Source organism: Sipha flava, unplaced genomic scaffold (genome assembly GCF_003268045.1).
Source record: "Sipha flava isolate LNK unplaced genomic scaffold, YSA_version1 114_pilon_pilon, whole genome shotgun sequence".
Lineage (NCBI taxonomy): Eukaryota > Metazoa > Arthropoda > Insecta > Hemiptera > Aphididae > Sipha > Sipha flava.
In genome coordinates, this window is record NW_020271737.1 from 579,226 (window position 1) to 595,424 (window position 16,199).

A 16,199-nucleotide genomic window follows, 5' to 3' on the forward strand; every position below is an offset into this window, starting at 1 on the left:
ATGATGTAGAAAAGGTTAAATGGTTTAGCAATGGCAAATATAAATAAAAAAGAACTTGTGAAGGAAACATATGTCATTCAAGTTTTTGCTCAAAACGCCCCACGAAGGATGCAGTTAAAAAATTGGAGCCATCATAAATAAATAAAACTGTTTAACAATATATAAAGTTTTTTGTTGCTTAATTTATTATAAATATTTTAAAAAGTGTAAATAAAAGAAATATTGTACTTGTATTTTTTGAATTTTTTTGTGAGACTTAGCCCCACATACAAAATTCATGGCTACGCCACTGTTAGATTAATATTGATATTATTCGTACTTTTATATTTGGTAGCCCGCTCTAAGATAATAGTTTACCAAAGTGGCCCACCAAGGAAAAAAGGTTGGACATCACTGGTCTATATACTTAGGGATTCAACATACGACATGTCGTTCTTCTAAAGATTCAATTTTATATAGAAATAAAATTGTGCAGACATAATGTGGTCAGAATATATATATATATTAATATATAATATGGAATATAATAAAAAGTAAGTTTATTAAAAATTAAACTTATTTATTTTTATTAATGTATTGCATTACTTCACGTTATTTAAATAGAAAATAAACAAAATCCTTGAATAAAAGTCATTATTATCAATACTATAAAAATTATTACGATTTCCAATATTATATTACTCTTTTAATGTATTAGGTTATAAATTAGTTAGTTGTACATAAATAATTGTATAGGTAGTTATTAAATTAAATTTGATAATATATTGTTTAACATAATATATTGAATGATTGAATTATACAAGACAAATTATTATGACTAAATGAAAGAAGTTATGTTCAACGATTTTTTTTCTTAACAACTCTATATATCATCAATATAAGTATAAAACAAATAAAGTTTGAAGGAATTGGTTTAATATTGAATGGCTACTTGAATTGCTTTGTATATTTGGAAAAATATTGAACAGAACAATATTGTACTAGCCATAAACCATTGTTATCATTTTACATGCCATTTTCAGTTACGATGTATTGTATTTTTTCTAAAACGTATCTGATTTGGTTGAAGATTTAAGTTATATTGTACTGAAGTACAATATATGGGAAAACATTAAATGAAACAAAATAAATTGAACAAATAAGCATTAAATATCTAATTAAATTCTCAAAAAATATTAATTCTTATGAAACCTAAATCTCGTTTACATAATAATCATATATTATTAAAACGTCAAGCGATTTTTGGGGACAATTATATTTTACGTTCTACTGGACTTTTTATAGCTGTTTTTTTTTTATAAATACAAGTACTCGGTGTACAGATGAGCTATCCAATGAAAAAAGTACGAAAAATAGTTACTAAAAAAAATGTTTGTTTTAGTTTTTATTTTATTTATTTAGTTTTCCGTGTTGTTGCATAGCGACGGGCATTTCTATTTCTGATTCTATATAAATATAAATATTCTATTTTAGATTTTGTCATTTCGCACTGAAACTGGAAAAATCATGGCCCGTTTTGCCAAGTACTCGTTTCGCAATACGCTAAACGTACAATTGTGTGACATCACTAAAATGCAGGTCAAATTTGTACAAATAGTGTTTACTTTAAGAATAAACACCACAGATACGGATCGACGTGTAGGACTGGGTCTAGGGACCTGTCTAGCGCCATGTACTTATCGTGTAGTATCTAATATGATAGTGGTACTAAAGGGTTAACATTCCGAGACAGTTTTGTATCAGAGCTAGTATTTGGAACAGTACACTTGAGGGTTATAATGATTTTTTTTCTCAGAAGGATGTTTCCGTCAAGAAAGCGTAAACATCGGCAACCATACGTGTAATATCCTCATACATTCGGCCACGACACCAACCTAAATTAGAAAAATGTCCAACGTGTCTCATAAAAACTCTACGAGCTCGAAATGTATAGTTATTTTTCATTGTATAACGGATAGTATTCACAAAATAATGTATAATTTGCTTAAATCATACACAACTTAAAAATAATACAAATATATCTAACATGAAATTGTGTTTTTTTCGTTTGAGGTTTAAAGAAATATGCTGTGCCAGATAACTTGTTAGGACCACGATCAATCAAATTTTTAAGTTTTTTTTCATTTCGATATTTTAATGATAATATTATTTATTTTGTGTGTGGGTATTTAATTTATAAGTCAAAATTACATTTATTTATAAAATAATACTATTTAACTTGAAAATATAGACTCTTGTATATGTGTACTTTAGTTAATTGCATTAAATATTGAATAAAAATACAATATAATTACTGTAATATCTGGTGTATTTCTAGTGGGAGAAAGCCCGGATAACTAATTGAGATACTTGAAGATCGGAAAGCCACATTTAAGGTAAAAGGACTATAGAGGGTTAGGAGTGTTATAAAGGTAATTGATTAAGGTTTTGGAGAATTCGAACAAGTAATTGATGGCATTAAGTATCATTCGATGATGGGTGATGATAAAGTGGGTCAGTTTGTTATGGTTGATTAAATAGGATCAATTGTAATAAAATATAGAGGTATTGAGGAGAACTTGATGAACAGCACTAAGTACGAATGGACAAAGTGGATAAAACCATACGACCATACGGAAAATGAAGACAAAATTTGCTGACCTATACATATTTATGAGAAAAGTAAGGTCAAAGAAAAAATGGAATAAATATACGAAGGTGTATATTGCGATATAATAAAAAATATTTTTTTGCATACAAAAACATTCGCCAAAATAACTTGCAACGTTTGGCATAAATCAAAAATGATTCGTGAAACTTTCGACGTATGATTTAAAATTACCACAGAGATGTTTAAAAAAAATACCAAAATGATGTTGGGGGCAACACAATTATAAATGTTTATATCAGGATAGCACAAATACATTTTGGAATGGTATGGATAACATTTTCACGAATTATCATTCCTGATGAAATTAATTTTAAAACAAATCGATTGAGAAATATAATTTTGAAATGTTGATGTATTGATGTTCCCAATAAAAAAAAAAAATTACTGTGTACTTTTAGCTAGTGTTTTATAAGTATTGGACAAACTAATGGGAAATTTTTAAAATTACTTTAAAAAAAAAAAACAATAAAAAAAATTTTCTATCAAAATTTTCTTATGATAAAGATGATCGAGACATTATTTTTAGTTAAAATCGTATACTCAAACATAAAACACCACATATTGAGGTAAAATCAATTTCTCATTTCACTTAGAATTTAATATTAAGATTTGTATTTAGTTGTATTAAACTTGTTCTATTATAATTATTTTATATATACGTAGAAACTAATATGATAAAATAAAAGTGGTTAATGTTATTTTAAAATTCGAAATCATACATTAAATAGAAAAAAATATTTAAAAATTATATGTTAACAGCCAGAAAATTACAAATGTTCATTAGGCTGAAAATAATATGGAGTTCATATCTTTTAATTAATTCATTAAATCATACATCGTGTGATAAAGCTGATTGATCTGATACCATTTAACGAAACGCATTATAAAAATATATATCGATCTTTGAAATATTACAATATGTATATCTTAAACACATTTTATAAAATTGTTGTAAAAAAGAAAACAAAAAATCAACTCAATGTAAATAACTAAAAGCTCAAAATACATTTTTGATTATTTCATTTGTAGAACAAATCAAATATATAGTATGTTTAGCTAACATAGCTTTGTTTCAGACTAATACAATAAAAAAAAGTAAATACTATCCGAACTTTTTTTTATAATTGCATATTTAAATACGGAGAACTAATATATTTGTAGTTAATAAAACTAGGAATGGTAATTATTGTTTCAATAATAACGATATAAATTTGTGTACTATTCATTATTTCTTTAAATAAAAATAATGTAAAAAAATAAATTCAGTAAACTTATTCGGCTTATACTTTCGATTTACAAAAAGTTATCATAACTTATTGGTGATTAATAATATTCCTTAATCCTCATAATTAATTATTGTATAGTATTTTCTAATAAACAAAATGTCTTCAAAAGTTTGTCATACAACTGAAGTAATTTTTGTTAGTTTATCTATTTGTATAAAACTGTGTTTGAAGTTGTATACTTAAATAGTAAACCAACTTGATTGATTTAACTATTTCGTATTGTTTCTGTTTATTTTTTATTTTATTAAGATAAAAATTTTATGCTTCTTACTTTGTGCTAAACATGAATGGATTTTTTTTTATTTAATTATTAAAATTATAATTAACGTTAACTTTATACAACAAACGCATTGTCGAAATACTAGGGCTATTTTAATTTATCACGTAACTATCATTATTCTAATGAATTTACCGACGATGATACGTAAACAGAGTTATAGAAATAATATTCTATAATTTTAAATAGAAATTTTAATATACATGACTGCTGTAAAAATCAATTTTATTTTTATTAAGTCAAAATGTTCAATTTATAAATTTTTATCACTTAATATTTCATATTCAATGTTAAAATTTATGACGGTGGTGGTCATATGAACTGATTGGAGTGGAACGAGATGTTAAATTAACGCAGTCAAAGTTGTGTTATAATACACATTACATATTGAATAATATAAGGGATTATTAAAAATAGAAAACACAACCTTATTTTAAAGACTGTTTTTTGCAGTAAAATGTCTTTAAAAAGTATTTTCATAAAAAAAAAAAAAAATGTTTAATCAAATTATATGATATATGCATGTTTGTAATGCACTGCTGGACGTCCAAAATATTTTCTCGAAATCATAGGTTTTTAAATACTATAATTCGTGCACTATTTCTTAATGTTGATAAATTATATTTTGTCACTCAGAATATTGGAAGTTGGATGATTTTTTGCGGAGCAATTTTATCTTTGGAGTTTTTGTTTGTGCAGTACACATTATGAATGAAGGCCTTGGAAGTTTTTTTTCTCTGGTTCAATGGTTTCCAACCTGGGGTACGCGGAAAAAAAAAGGCGAAAATACGTTTATATTTTTTTTTTGTTTAAAACGATTCATATTTGAAATACACAAATATACAAATATACAAATATATACAAATACACAAATATACAAATACAATATACAAAATATACAATATGAAATATACAAATACACAAATATACAAATACGTTAATAAAAGTGAAAATTAACAAAAAATTATCAAATGAAAACGGAGTAAAGAATGTCGTCGAATGTATAAAACACTTTTCTAAAAAATAATACGTACTTGCAAAGAAATAAATTAAACGCAGTTCCATATGTATGATTATACCTTGTATCATTTAAATCTGATTTGAAAAATCTATTTTGTTTTAAACAAAATCAAAGATTTCATTACATTTTTAAATTGAATTTTTTTTTATTCATTAAACAACATAATTGTCTTATTTATTTTAATTGCGTATTATTATAAAATACAAATATATATTCATTATTACACTGAATTATATTATTGCTATTTTTTATTTAAATTTAATAAAAAATGTATGAAAAAAAGTTTAATAATTATAATGAGTGGTACATCTAGCAAAATATTAAGTTTAGGGTTATGGAAGAAAAAAAAATAGGAGCCACTGTTTTGGTCGTCCAGTTCAGAAAGGGAAACCATCTGTGACAGATTTTGGACTGGCAACTGTGGATTTATTATTAATTTTATTTTTTATATATATATATATATATACAACTGCCTTATCCCGTTTGGCCAATACGTTAGCCTAAAATATAATTCCCCATTTGTTTACAAATTTTTTTTCTATTTTTACGCTTTTATATGTTATTCGATTATTTATATTTCCGTTATTGGTCCTTAAACATTATTACCGATTATATTTTGTTCATTGATATTTGTTCATAGGTCTGTAATATCTATCACTTGTCTTTAATATTTTCTGCAAAATAAAAAATATGCATAAATTCACTTTTGTATATAATCGCTTCTTTATAATATGCTGCTGGACTATTTTTTCCTACCAATCATAAAAATATGACAACAATTTATGTTGACAAAAAGTGCGCTCCAGTAGTGCTACATATTATGGTAAATTCACCTTCGAGAAATTTTATTAAATTTTTATTAAGTGTAAACTAAACTTAATTAAAACTTAACGATAAACATTTTCATTAAAATTTAACACTTTTTTTCAATTTGATTATTTCTAATTTACCTAGTCTAAGCCCACTGTCATTCTCAATAATATCTGTAACATGTATCTCTCTAAGTTCAAACGCGTTGTTTTACAGTATTTCGATTCAATTGGCCAAACAATTGCGGAACACATACTGTAGTTCATAATAAATTGACGTACTGTTAACAATATTTAGCATTAATATATTTTTAATAAACTTATAGCGACATTTTAGTTTTTTTTTTTTTTATTTTGATATGACTAATTTGAAGGGGAATATCAATCCTTTTTTATTTCCTTTTTTTTAATCCAATAATTTTATATTATCAGTTGCTATAATAATATGTGGAACAGTATGCTTTATATTTATTAATGAAATGTTGCCAAACGTAAACAACCACGGCATCATTAGAAAATATTTTGTATTCAGAACACCAACTTCTCCTTTTCTAAATTTTTATAATTCATTTTTAATTATTAGTTAAAAAACCAATATTCAAAAAATGTTCTAAAGATATTGTTTATGATTATTACTTTTTACTTTGGCTTATAAAAAAATCAATATTCATACAAAACGTTTGTGCCAAAAATGTATTATTTAACTGTTTAATAATTAAATACTTTAATTTTTATCAAATTATAATTAGTAAAAATTTATAATAAATATTTTTTTTTTAATATTTCTAATGTGAAGAATGAAACTGTTTAATTTTTTGACTTAAGATAGTTTTAAGATTTAGGATTTTTATTTGTATAAAGTTTTATTCATTAGTCTAGACGGGTATTTGTTCCTAAGACAATTCCAAAATTCGGATTTAAATGTATGCTTAAAGGAACACGTACTTCATATTTTCATAAGGTTTTTATATTCGACACAAGTTTTTTTTTCATAAATGTATTTTGTATTTAATCATTGTTATTAATATTATCAGCTAAGTGCATTTACAATGATTTTTTTAAGATTTTCCAAATATTAAATTATGGTTTTCCCTATTTTAGTTGAAATTAATTTTGTTTTAGAAATTCCATCAAAAGTGGAAAGCAATTAAACTCATTGACATTTACACATGAAATCTAAAAGTTAAGTTTGAATTTTGATGCTATGCTTTGATCTCTGATTATAAATGTATTTGTTGCTTTTCCTTGAAAATACTGATAATTTCATTAAGTTTACCAAATAATTTTAAATATATGTTTTATAAAACACTATAAAATATTATTACCATTCTTATATCTTGGTTTTATATATAAAATTGATTCTTTCATATTAGCATATTGATTGTTTCAAATAAAATCATATTAAAATATGTTGTTTTTATCTAATAAAAAATAATTTGTGTAAATTAGTAACAAAAGTACATTTTTAAAGTTATCACTCATTTATTGCTAAACATTTTTTTTATATTTGAATTCTTCTAAATCTAGACCATATAATCTAAAAACGAATTTCAATTTACTTTTTTTCACATTTTTATTGATAAATAATTTATTGAGTTTTGATTTGAAACTTATTTTTAATTTTATCTTCTGAACATGATAACGTAAAAAAAAATTAATGTCAAACTAGCTATTATTTATTTTAAAATACATATTACATTTTCTAAAATTATATAGAGTTACTTAAGGTAGAGGACATTTAATTTTTTATTGAATTGCTTTTCATATACTACATTGCACCGAATATCAAATTTGAAATATTTTCCTGCCTTTTTTTTACCATATATGTACTATAAAATTGTATTTTAAAATTGTTAATATATTGTACTTTTATTTTAATTCTACACAACTACTTACATATTTATTTTTTAGTATATGCTATCAAAATAACCGTTTTTCGAAAAACATTTAATTTCTCATAAATACGCGTGTGTTCATTTCTGGTACAGTATTATTTTAGACACATTCGTATAATTAAAGTAAATTACGTAATAACAATTTGTACATACAACGTATTATTTATCACACGCGTTCACGAAAAAACATTCAAGAAAAAATTTACTAAACTCATAAATTCCAATAGAAAATTAGTTATTTTTACTTCTTTGATAATAAAATAACTATTTAATAATATATTTTATCATACTGTTATCATAATCAGTCAGATATGTTGTACTACCTTAATATAATTATATTTCGTCCTATGTTGTTATTAATATTTATTAATTTTTTTGTTCTCTAACTTAATTCAGTTTTGTTTCGTTACCATGGTTTTCAAATTATGAGTTTTAAGTTATCTTTCTTACTATCAACTAACTCGTAATTTTATTATAATAAATGATTAATTAGAAGTTATATTATAATATTATGTATACATTCAAACCAGTTGAAAATATAAAATAATATTGAAGAGATTTTTAAATTAAGCATAGGATATTTTTAAAAAAATGAGCAAACAATTGGATTGAATTAAATTGGTTTTTGCATAAATTAACAAGTCTATATAACTATATTCATTAAGTGGGATAATATTTAAATATCCAAGAGTCTACCGATATATATTTTATTCATCTGTTCAAAAGTAATAAATTACAAGTTCAATTAATAATATGAACCTTATAAAGAATGTAAGTATAATCACTAACATTAAAAAATAAAAATAAAAATAAATTATAAATCATATAAAATCTAATAGCATAATAAAGCTTATTATATATTTACAAATATATTTAAACTTGAACTTGAAACGTTAAATTTTAAAACACTCAAATTGTTCTCGTATTAATAACTCTAATAATAATTTATTGATAGATATATCAAAGTTATTCTGTGCAAAATAACTTGATTGCAATTCTATTTATAAAGAAATAGAAAATATTTAAAGTCAGAAAAAAAAGGTTGTTTACAATCACTATCATTTAAGAACAATGTTAATTAGATTTTTGCAAAAACTTCTGTAGCCTAAAACTCCACACTAACTCGTTTTAAAGCACTTAATCTTGTAAATCTTATAACAACCTGTCCACGTTATGTGTTGTTTAACGATTGGTATTACTTCTTATACCATTATCATTCTAAAATCTTCAAGGACTTTCATAAATCATTTATGTTTGAGAAAATCTTTGTGCGCCTGGCATGATTCCGAGTGCTATGTGTATACAGCGATAAATTTACCGAATATTAAGCTGGACATCCATTAATGATACACGGAAATACTCACGTATCTTGGCTTTATTACGAATAATGTCCAAGACAATAACATTTTGATATTAATGATTTTGGTACCGGTGTTTTGTACAGTTTCGTGTCTCGTCGGAAGATGATTTGGCTTGATTTAATACGCACACAATATAATTAAGTGTATTTTAGTTGTTTAATTATTTTAATGTTATGTATTTATATTTATAATATTTTTTCTTAGAGGGACCAGTGGAATTGACATTGATTTGAGAAGGGTTGACATTGATCAATGTCCATTGCCGCCAGGAAGTAATCATTTCAACATATTTGCTTCATCCGATAAATGTAAAAAACGAACTACTTATGTAAGTAAATATACTATTAATAGATGTTTTTTAATTAATTATAATTTATTTTATAATAATTAATTTTATCAAACCAAGAAGTACATGTGTCTTGTTTAATTATTTTTACATTGAGGTTATTTTGTTATAGATTTGTTATCAATCATCGCTTAATTTTTAAACTTAGTATATACTAAATAATATTTTAATTATAAACGTAACAAATAACGATATTAAACAATTTTAAGTTATCAGCATAAGAACAGAAATAAATATAAAATTATAACATAACATAAGTAAATAGTATTGAATATCTGTATAATATCAATTTTTCAAAATTATTAACATCAAATCTTTCTCTTTTCTTAACTAAAACTATTCTTTATATTACTAGACATATGTCTTTTGGTGTTACTCATGAAATCTCACTGTTTTTCTCATTACTTCCTTTGATTTCGTTATCATTGCTATGAGTGTTGGTATTTTACCATTTTCGTTGACCATTTTAGGTTTTCATTTATCCACAAACATCATATATCCAATCCTTTATTTTCTTTATATTTATTACGCTTATTTATAAAAAAAAGTGTTACCATTTTATAATTATATCCTATAATATCTAGAGTCTTTTCAACTATTTTACATTTTTCCCAAAAATTATTTTTATAATTTTGTACAAATATTTTTTTATCCACGTTGAAATATTTTTCTATTTCAGAGGAATTTTAATTGTAATAATTTTTTTATATTATAATATATTTAGTATTTTTGATTATTTTATTACAGCCACACGATTTTAATCTGGTTTCATACCATCTTTTAAAAATAATAATTCAAAATATTTGACTTTATTTTGATAAAATTGTAGTTTTTTTGTATTACGTTTTATATATTTTTTTTTTTTTTTAGTCCTCTCAAGAACTTATTTTGCCATTTTATCCATTTCTTCTTTAGTATTAGTAGCGCGAATTATGCCATTGAAGTAAATATTTACATTTTTAATGTCACTAAAATAGTTTATACGTTAATTTTGAAATATTTCTGGTATTTTTGACAGTTCAAATGGTGCTTTCAATAACTCATAACATCCAAATGGACAATTAAATGTGCAATATTTACTCGATTCTTTGTGCTACTTAATTTGATGAAACCTATTTTTGAAGATAAATCACAAAAAAAACTTTTATAAATTAACCCTTGTTTTATTTTCTCTATGGTTAGTATTGGTTAAAATGCACGCACTATATTATATTATAACTCAAGTTCAATTGGATATATACAAATTCTGAGCGTTCAGTTTGGTTTTTCTCAAGACTGGGCAAGTTAATGATATTTTTAAACTCAGTTAAGTTAATTTAGTTTATGTTAAATTAAGTTAACAATTAAGTTAATGCATTACATTTCTTCTCTTATTCAATAATATTTAATAATATCATTCTTATTTAATAATATTTTAGATTATGGAATAATTCTAATAATAATAGAGTACAATTATTATTAAGAGTTATTTAGTCAATGATAATATATATCTATTTTTGTAATATAGGTTTACGACTACTTTTCATGACAATAGTAGTGTAATTCATGAGTAGCAAGGCTATTTTTACTCAATAGTCTGAAAACGATTGAGAACTTTTCACGAGACTGGTGGGACACCTATTATTTGATAATACCGAGATAAATATTATGGTCTGATCTAAAAATTCTTTGACCTTTTTATTTTTATATTTTTCTAAATTCCATGAACTTGTTATCGAATGCGATATTTTATAAAAATATTTTTCTGGTCTTGAAAATGAAAATTAACTAAATTTGGATAAATGAAAAAATAATATGTTAATTTCAAGTTAATCTGTAAGGAAATGAGTTAAGTTAATTCATCAGTAATGAAATAAGTTAAGTTAATAAGTTAAATTAACTTAACTTTTAACTTATTAACTCGTTAATGCCCAGGCTTGGTTTTTCTACCATTACTATGTTATTAACCCATTCCAACGGCTCATTGACTGGGTCAAAAATATTTTTCTAGTAAGATCTTTATATCAAAAAGGTTTGTTCTAAACATTGCTTATGTGCTAGTGCAACTCTACGTGAAAGATTTGCTTTAGGGATTACTTTATCGCTTTATATAATCTGAACTATATCTGGAAAAATACCTAAACCCTCAAATATTTCTTTATTTTCAGTTGAAAAATGTTCAAAATCGTCTCATTTACTAATATTTATCTTATCAATTCTTTGAACTAGATTGAAGTTAACACAAAAGTTTATTTCTGGAATTGGAATACACTTAGGATGATATATTACTATAAATCGAATTTCTTTAATAATTTCTTTCACTTAAAATTCTAATACTATTATATCGTTTGAACACGGTTAATAAATTATTAATTAATATTAACACTCTCCTCTAAATATTGGATAAACAGATGTGCCTGGTTATTCCACCCAACCTTTCAACTATCGTTTAAATATCAAACCCTAAATAGTTTTTAAAGAAAAAAATCTAATTTAATTTAAATTTAGATGACCTATTACCAATAAAATTAAATACCATAACATAAAAATATGAGTATAAATACTAAGAAGATTAAAAAAAAAGCTTGAAATGAAGCACAAAATATTTATAAGCTATGTTTTAGAAAAAAAATATACTTATTATGTAAATTAAATTATGTTGTATATTCCAACATTATAATCAAGTTATGTTCTGTATCATGTAGATGGCTTTACAGGCCACAACTATTTTTAAAATCAATAATGATATACCCAACAATGGTTTATTTTACGAGTGAATAAATTGAATAACAGATTATAAATACGAAACACTACTATGAGATTATAAAGCTAAGTACCTACAAAGAAATAAAAATTTCTGAAGAGATTTTCCTTTATAAATTTGACTCTAAAAACTAATACTATAGTACTATACAGGCTATAACTATTTTCATTTAATACACCTCAATTACTAATATAATACTATTTAACGTTTACGTTTCAAATACACTACAAAATATTGGAATTAATTTGAAAAAATTATAACTTTTTCGCTATCCGATTAATAATAATTTATAATGTTGTTCTGGTATTCAATACTTACGTGTTAGAAAAAAAAAGAAAACACTTCAATGTTTAACAATATTCTGATTATTTAGGTAGGAATTATAAGACATCAGCGATGAAATAATATGTCAATTAAAATGAATTTGTTTTTTTTGCCACCACGAAGACTTTATCATTGGTACAATTCCATAATAAAAACGTTTATATACCATACATAACTCTAATGAAAAGAGTCAAAATATGATGTTTTTTATTTCTTACTTATTGTATACTACACTGGATTCTTGTTAACCGTCTGAAATTCTTGATTTTATAGTTCACACCCCATATACAGCTGAGAATTAGGTTAATAATATAATTCATATTAGTATTTAATATATAAAATGCAACTGATAAACTATTATTGCTATTTTCTGTGGAGTTTGAACAATATTTGGTTCACGTAATAAGTCATATCATCATTAATTTCTCCTGAATAATCAACTTCAACAGATGTTATTAGCTTTTCGGAAAAATGTATGGTGTTGACAACCAAATAAATCGTTCCTTTTAGTGATTAAAATACCATATTTTAATAACCTTAAATATACTTACAGTGATTAATAAACGTTTCGATTGAATAATTATATATTTATTTTGTATAGGTATTCATAAATACTTATATTAGTTAGGATGTTTTGTTTTTAAATGAGTAACATTAATTTTTATCTCCATTCCATTCCAGATTACACATGCACTAAATAACCACCTTCGCATTTTTCGAACATTGTTAACTTTCAAAAGTACATATAAAACTACATAACAAATCATTAATATACAAACCACTACTGTAACCAATTCAGGTATGCAGATCTGAAGCACTGCAAAAATGTCCAATACTAACTGTATTCAAAGATTTCAATTGAAAATTCTTTGTATTATTTTAAAAATACCATCCTGCGTCTTCAATAAATCCCTCCATTCTGATCTAAACACACCAACTGCATTAGCCTACGAAACAATTATAAATTTTATCCGCAATATTCAGTATGATCGAATTAAACAGTGACGATTCATTTATTTGTTCTGTAATTAATTTAAAAGGCACTAGATAAGCAGACGTAACTGAAATGATTTTTCGGCTAATGTTCAGAACAACATCATTTAACCAACTAAATTCAATCAATCAGAAATAAAATAAATACCTATTACGCCTGCATCAAAACTCACTGTGTACGTTCCTACAAGTTATGATTTTGGACATCAAAAAATGTGTAACATGTTAAACGTATTACATAGTTACAGAATTCAAAATGAAATAATAGCAATGCACAGTTGCTAATAATTATAGATATAGGTATAAAACATACTCTTGAATTATAAATAAATTTCACTCAACTATCGCTAATTATTTTCAAATGATGAAAACAATTAATAAAAACTAAAAAAAAAAAAAATTATTAAATAACATTAATCGTATATAATGATAAATAATTACCGAAAACCATAACTTATTAATGGGATTTCGTTAAAGTTGTTTTTTTAATTCTAACAACATAATTAGGCGCGTATTTATGGGGGAGTGTGGGGACTCGGGCTCCTTCCGAAATGAAAAATACCATTGTTAAAGATTGTTATTTTTAACATGGATATGTTTTAATGCTGGGGGTTTCCGAAAACTTGTCGTGACTCTGAGAATGTTGCTTATGCGATAATTTAAAATTTTATATTTATAAAATAGGTTTATTCTTTTAAGAAAATATGTGATGAATTTTGAGTGACTCTAATAAAAAAATTGTTTATTACAATGTAGTTTTTATACTTTTAATAAATAATAAATCATTAAAAAAATTGAGATTCTTATTTTTCTGATGGTATAAAGACAGTCAAGAAGTCTATATAGTATTAAAGTAATATTTTTCGTGATAGTGTGCTTCCTCCTTCCCTTCCACCCAAAAATCAAATACATAACCGGCCCCCTCCGAAATGAAAACCTATATACGCCACTGAACACAATAGTTGTGTTATAAATATTATTAAATATTATAAATTATTTTATTTTTTATTATTCAGTTTTTCACAATATCAATTGTTTATTTACTCGTAAGTACACATAGAAAATAACTTTATTATTTCATTGAAAATATAACTTCAAGGAGATCCCTGTAATAAAACTCGTTATATATTTACATATATTGAATATCGATTTACATTTTCTATAAATTAACTCGTATTTGTTTCCTAAAAATAAATGTTTTGTTTTATTTTTTATGATATTAATATTATTTCAAAATTTACACATACAAGGAAACATTACAAGGAAAAATTATAACACATCATAGCTTCTCGGTTATCAATTTTTTTTTTACTAACGATTATTGCAATTCAATCTACAGTAAAACTGGATTTATGATATTTATGTTGTTATTTAATATAGTACGTCTTAAGCCAAATCCACAATGCTAATGAAAAAATAAATAACCAAGAGAAATAAATAACTAAACAATTATTGGCACATAAGATCATGTTTGAAAATCGATTTAAAAAAAGTTGAATTAATTAGTGACAGGATAATCATTGTCCAATTATTTATTTATTTATTCAAGTTATAAACGGGATGGTCTTAATAAAAAGAAATTTGATAATTACAATAATTTTTTTAAATAATCAAATAAAAATAATAAAATGTAATTAAAAATGCTTAAAATATACTTAGACTAGCTGAAAGTTGATGATATGAATACATTAATTCTTAATTAACATATATATATATTTTATATTTTTATTAATTTTATTGAAATATTTCTAATTTTATCGCCTTGTGATTACTCGCTTTTGTATTAAAATCAAATGTATATTTAGAGCGAGTATTTCGAGTAAGAATATGGCAGAAGAAAAACATAAGAACTGAGAATAGTCAATTTTTCCTGAGCAATGTTTGTACAAAAAATATAAGTATAATTACAAATTACGTTTGATTAAGTGTTTCAATATTAATAAACGTTAAATTAATAAGTATGAATAATGCTGTACTCTAGCTAAAGAACGTTTAAATAAGACGAAAAACAAGACATTTTACTAAATGTTCTCATTTAGTTTAAAAAATGCCTAAAAATTACGAAAACATAATGAATATAAAATGCAAAATGTATTGAATGTTAGATTTAAGGTACATTAGTGTAGTGAAGTTGGTACAAAAAAAAAAAAATTGCACATTAATTTGCCTTAACCAATACAAGAATTATTTAAAAAATGTTTATAGCTATGTGGTATTCCATGAAATTAAAAAAAAAAAAAGTAAATATAACTAAATCAGGTTTCTAGGAAAAATATTAATATTACTTACATTTATATACAAAAAAATTCCTCCATGGGCATTTAAATTATTTTAGAAATAGTAATAATTTAAAATAATAATATTTTACAACCACTATTTTCGATAATAATATAGAATATGATGTGTTTTTTTTAGAATAAATATAATTTCTAAAACACCAGAATTCCTTGAAAACATTAATATTTTGAGATATATTTTGCTTTTATTAAAATAT

General features: G+C 23.9%; 1 protein-coding gene across 1 annotated transcript in view; it reads left to right on the forward strand.

Annotated features, from left to right (window-relative positions):
• Positions 1-16,199, forward strand: part of LOC112690303 (probable G-protein coupled receptor CG31760) — a 168,716-nt gene that overhangs the window by 105,062 nt on the left and 47,455 nt on the right. The window contains exon 4 of the mRNA XM_025564281.1: positions 9,504-9,627. Within this exon, the coding sequence (XP_025420066.1) occupies positions 9,504-9,627 (124 nt within the window). The remainder of the gene's footprint in view (positions 1-9,503; positions 9,628-16,199) is intronic.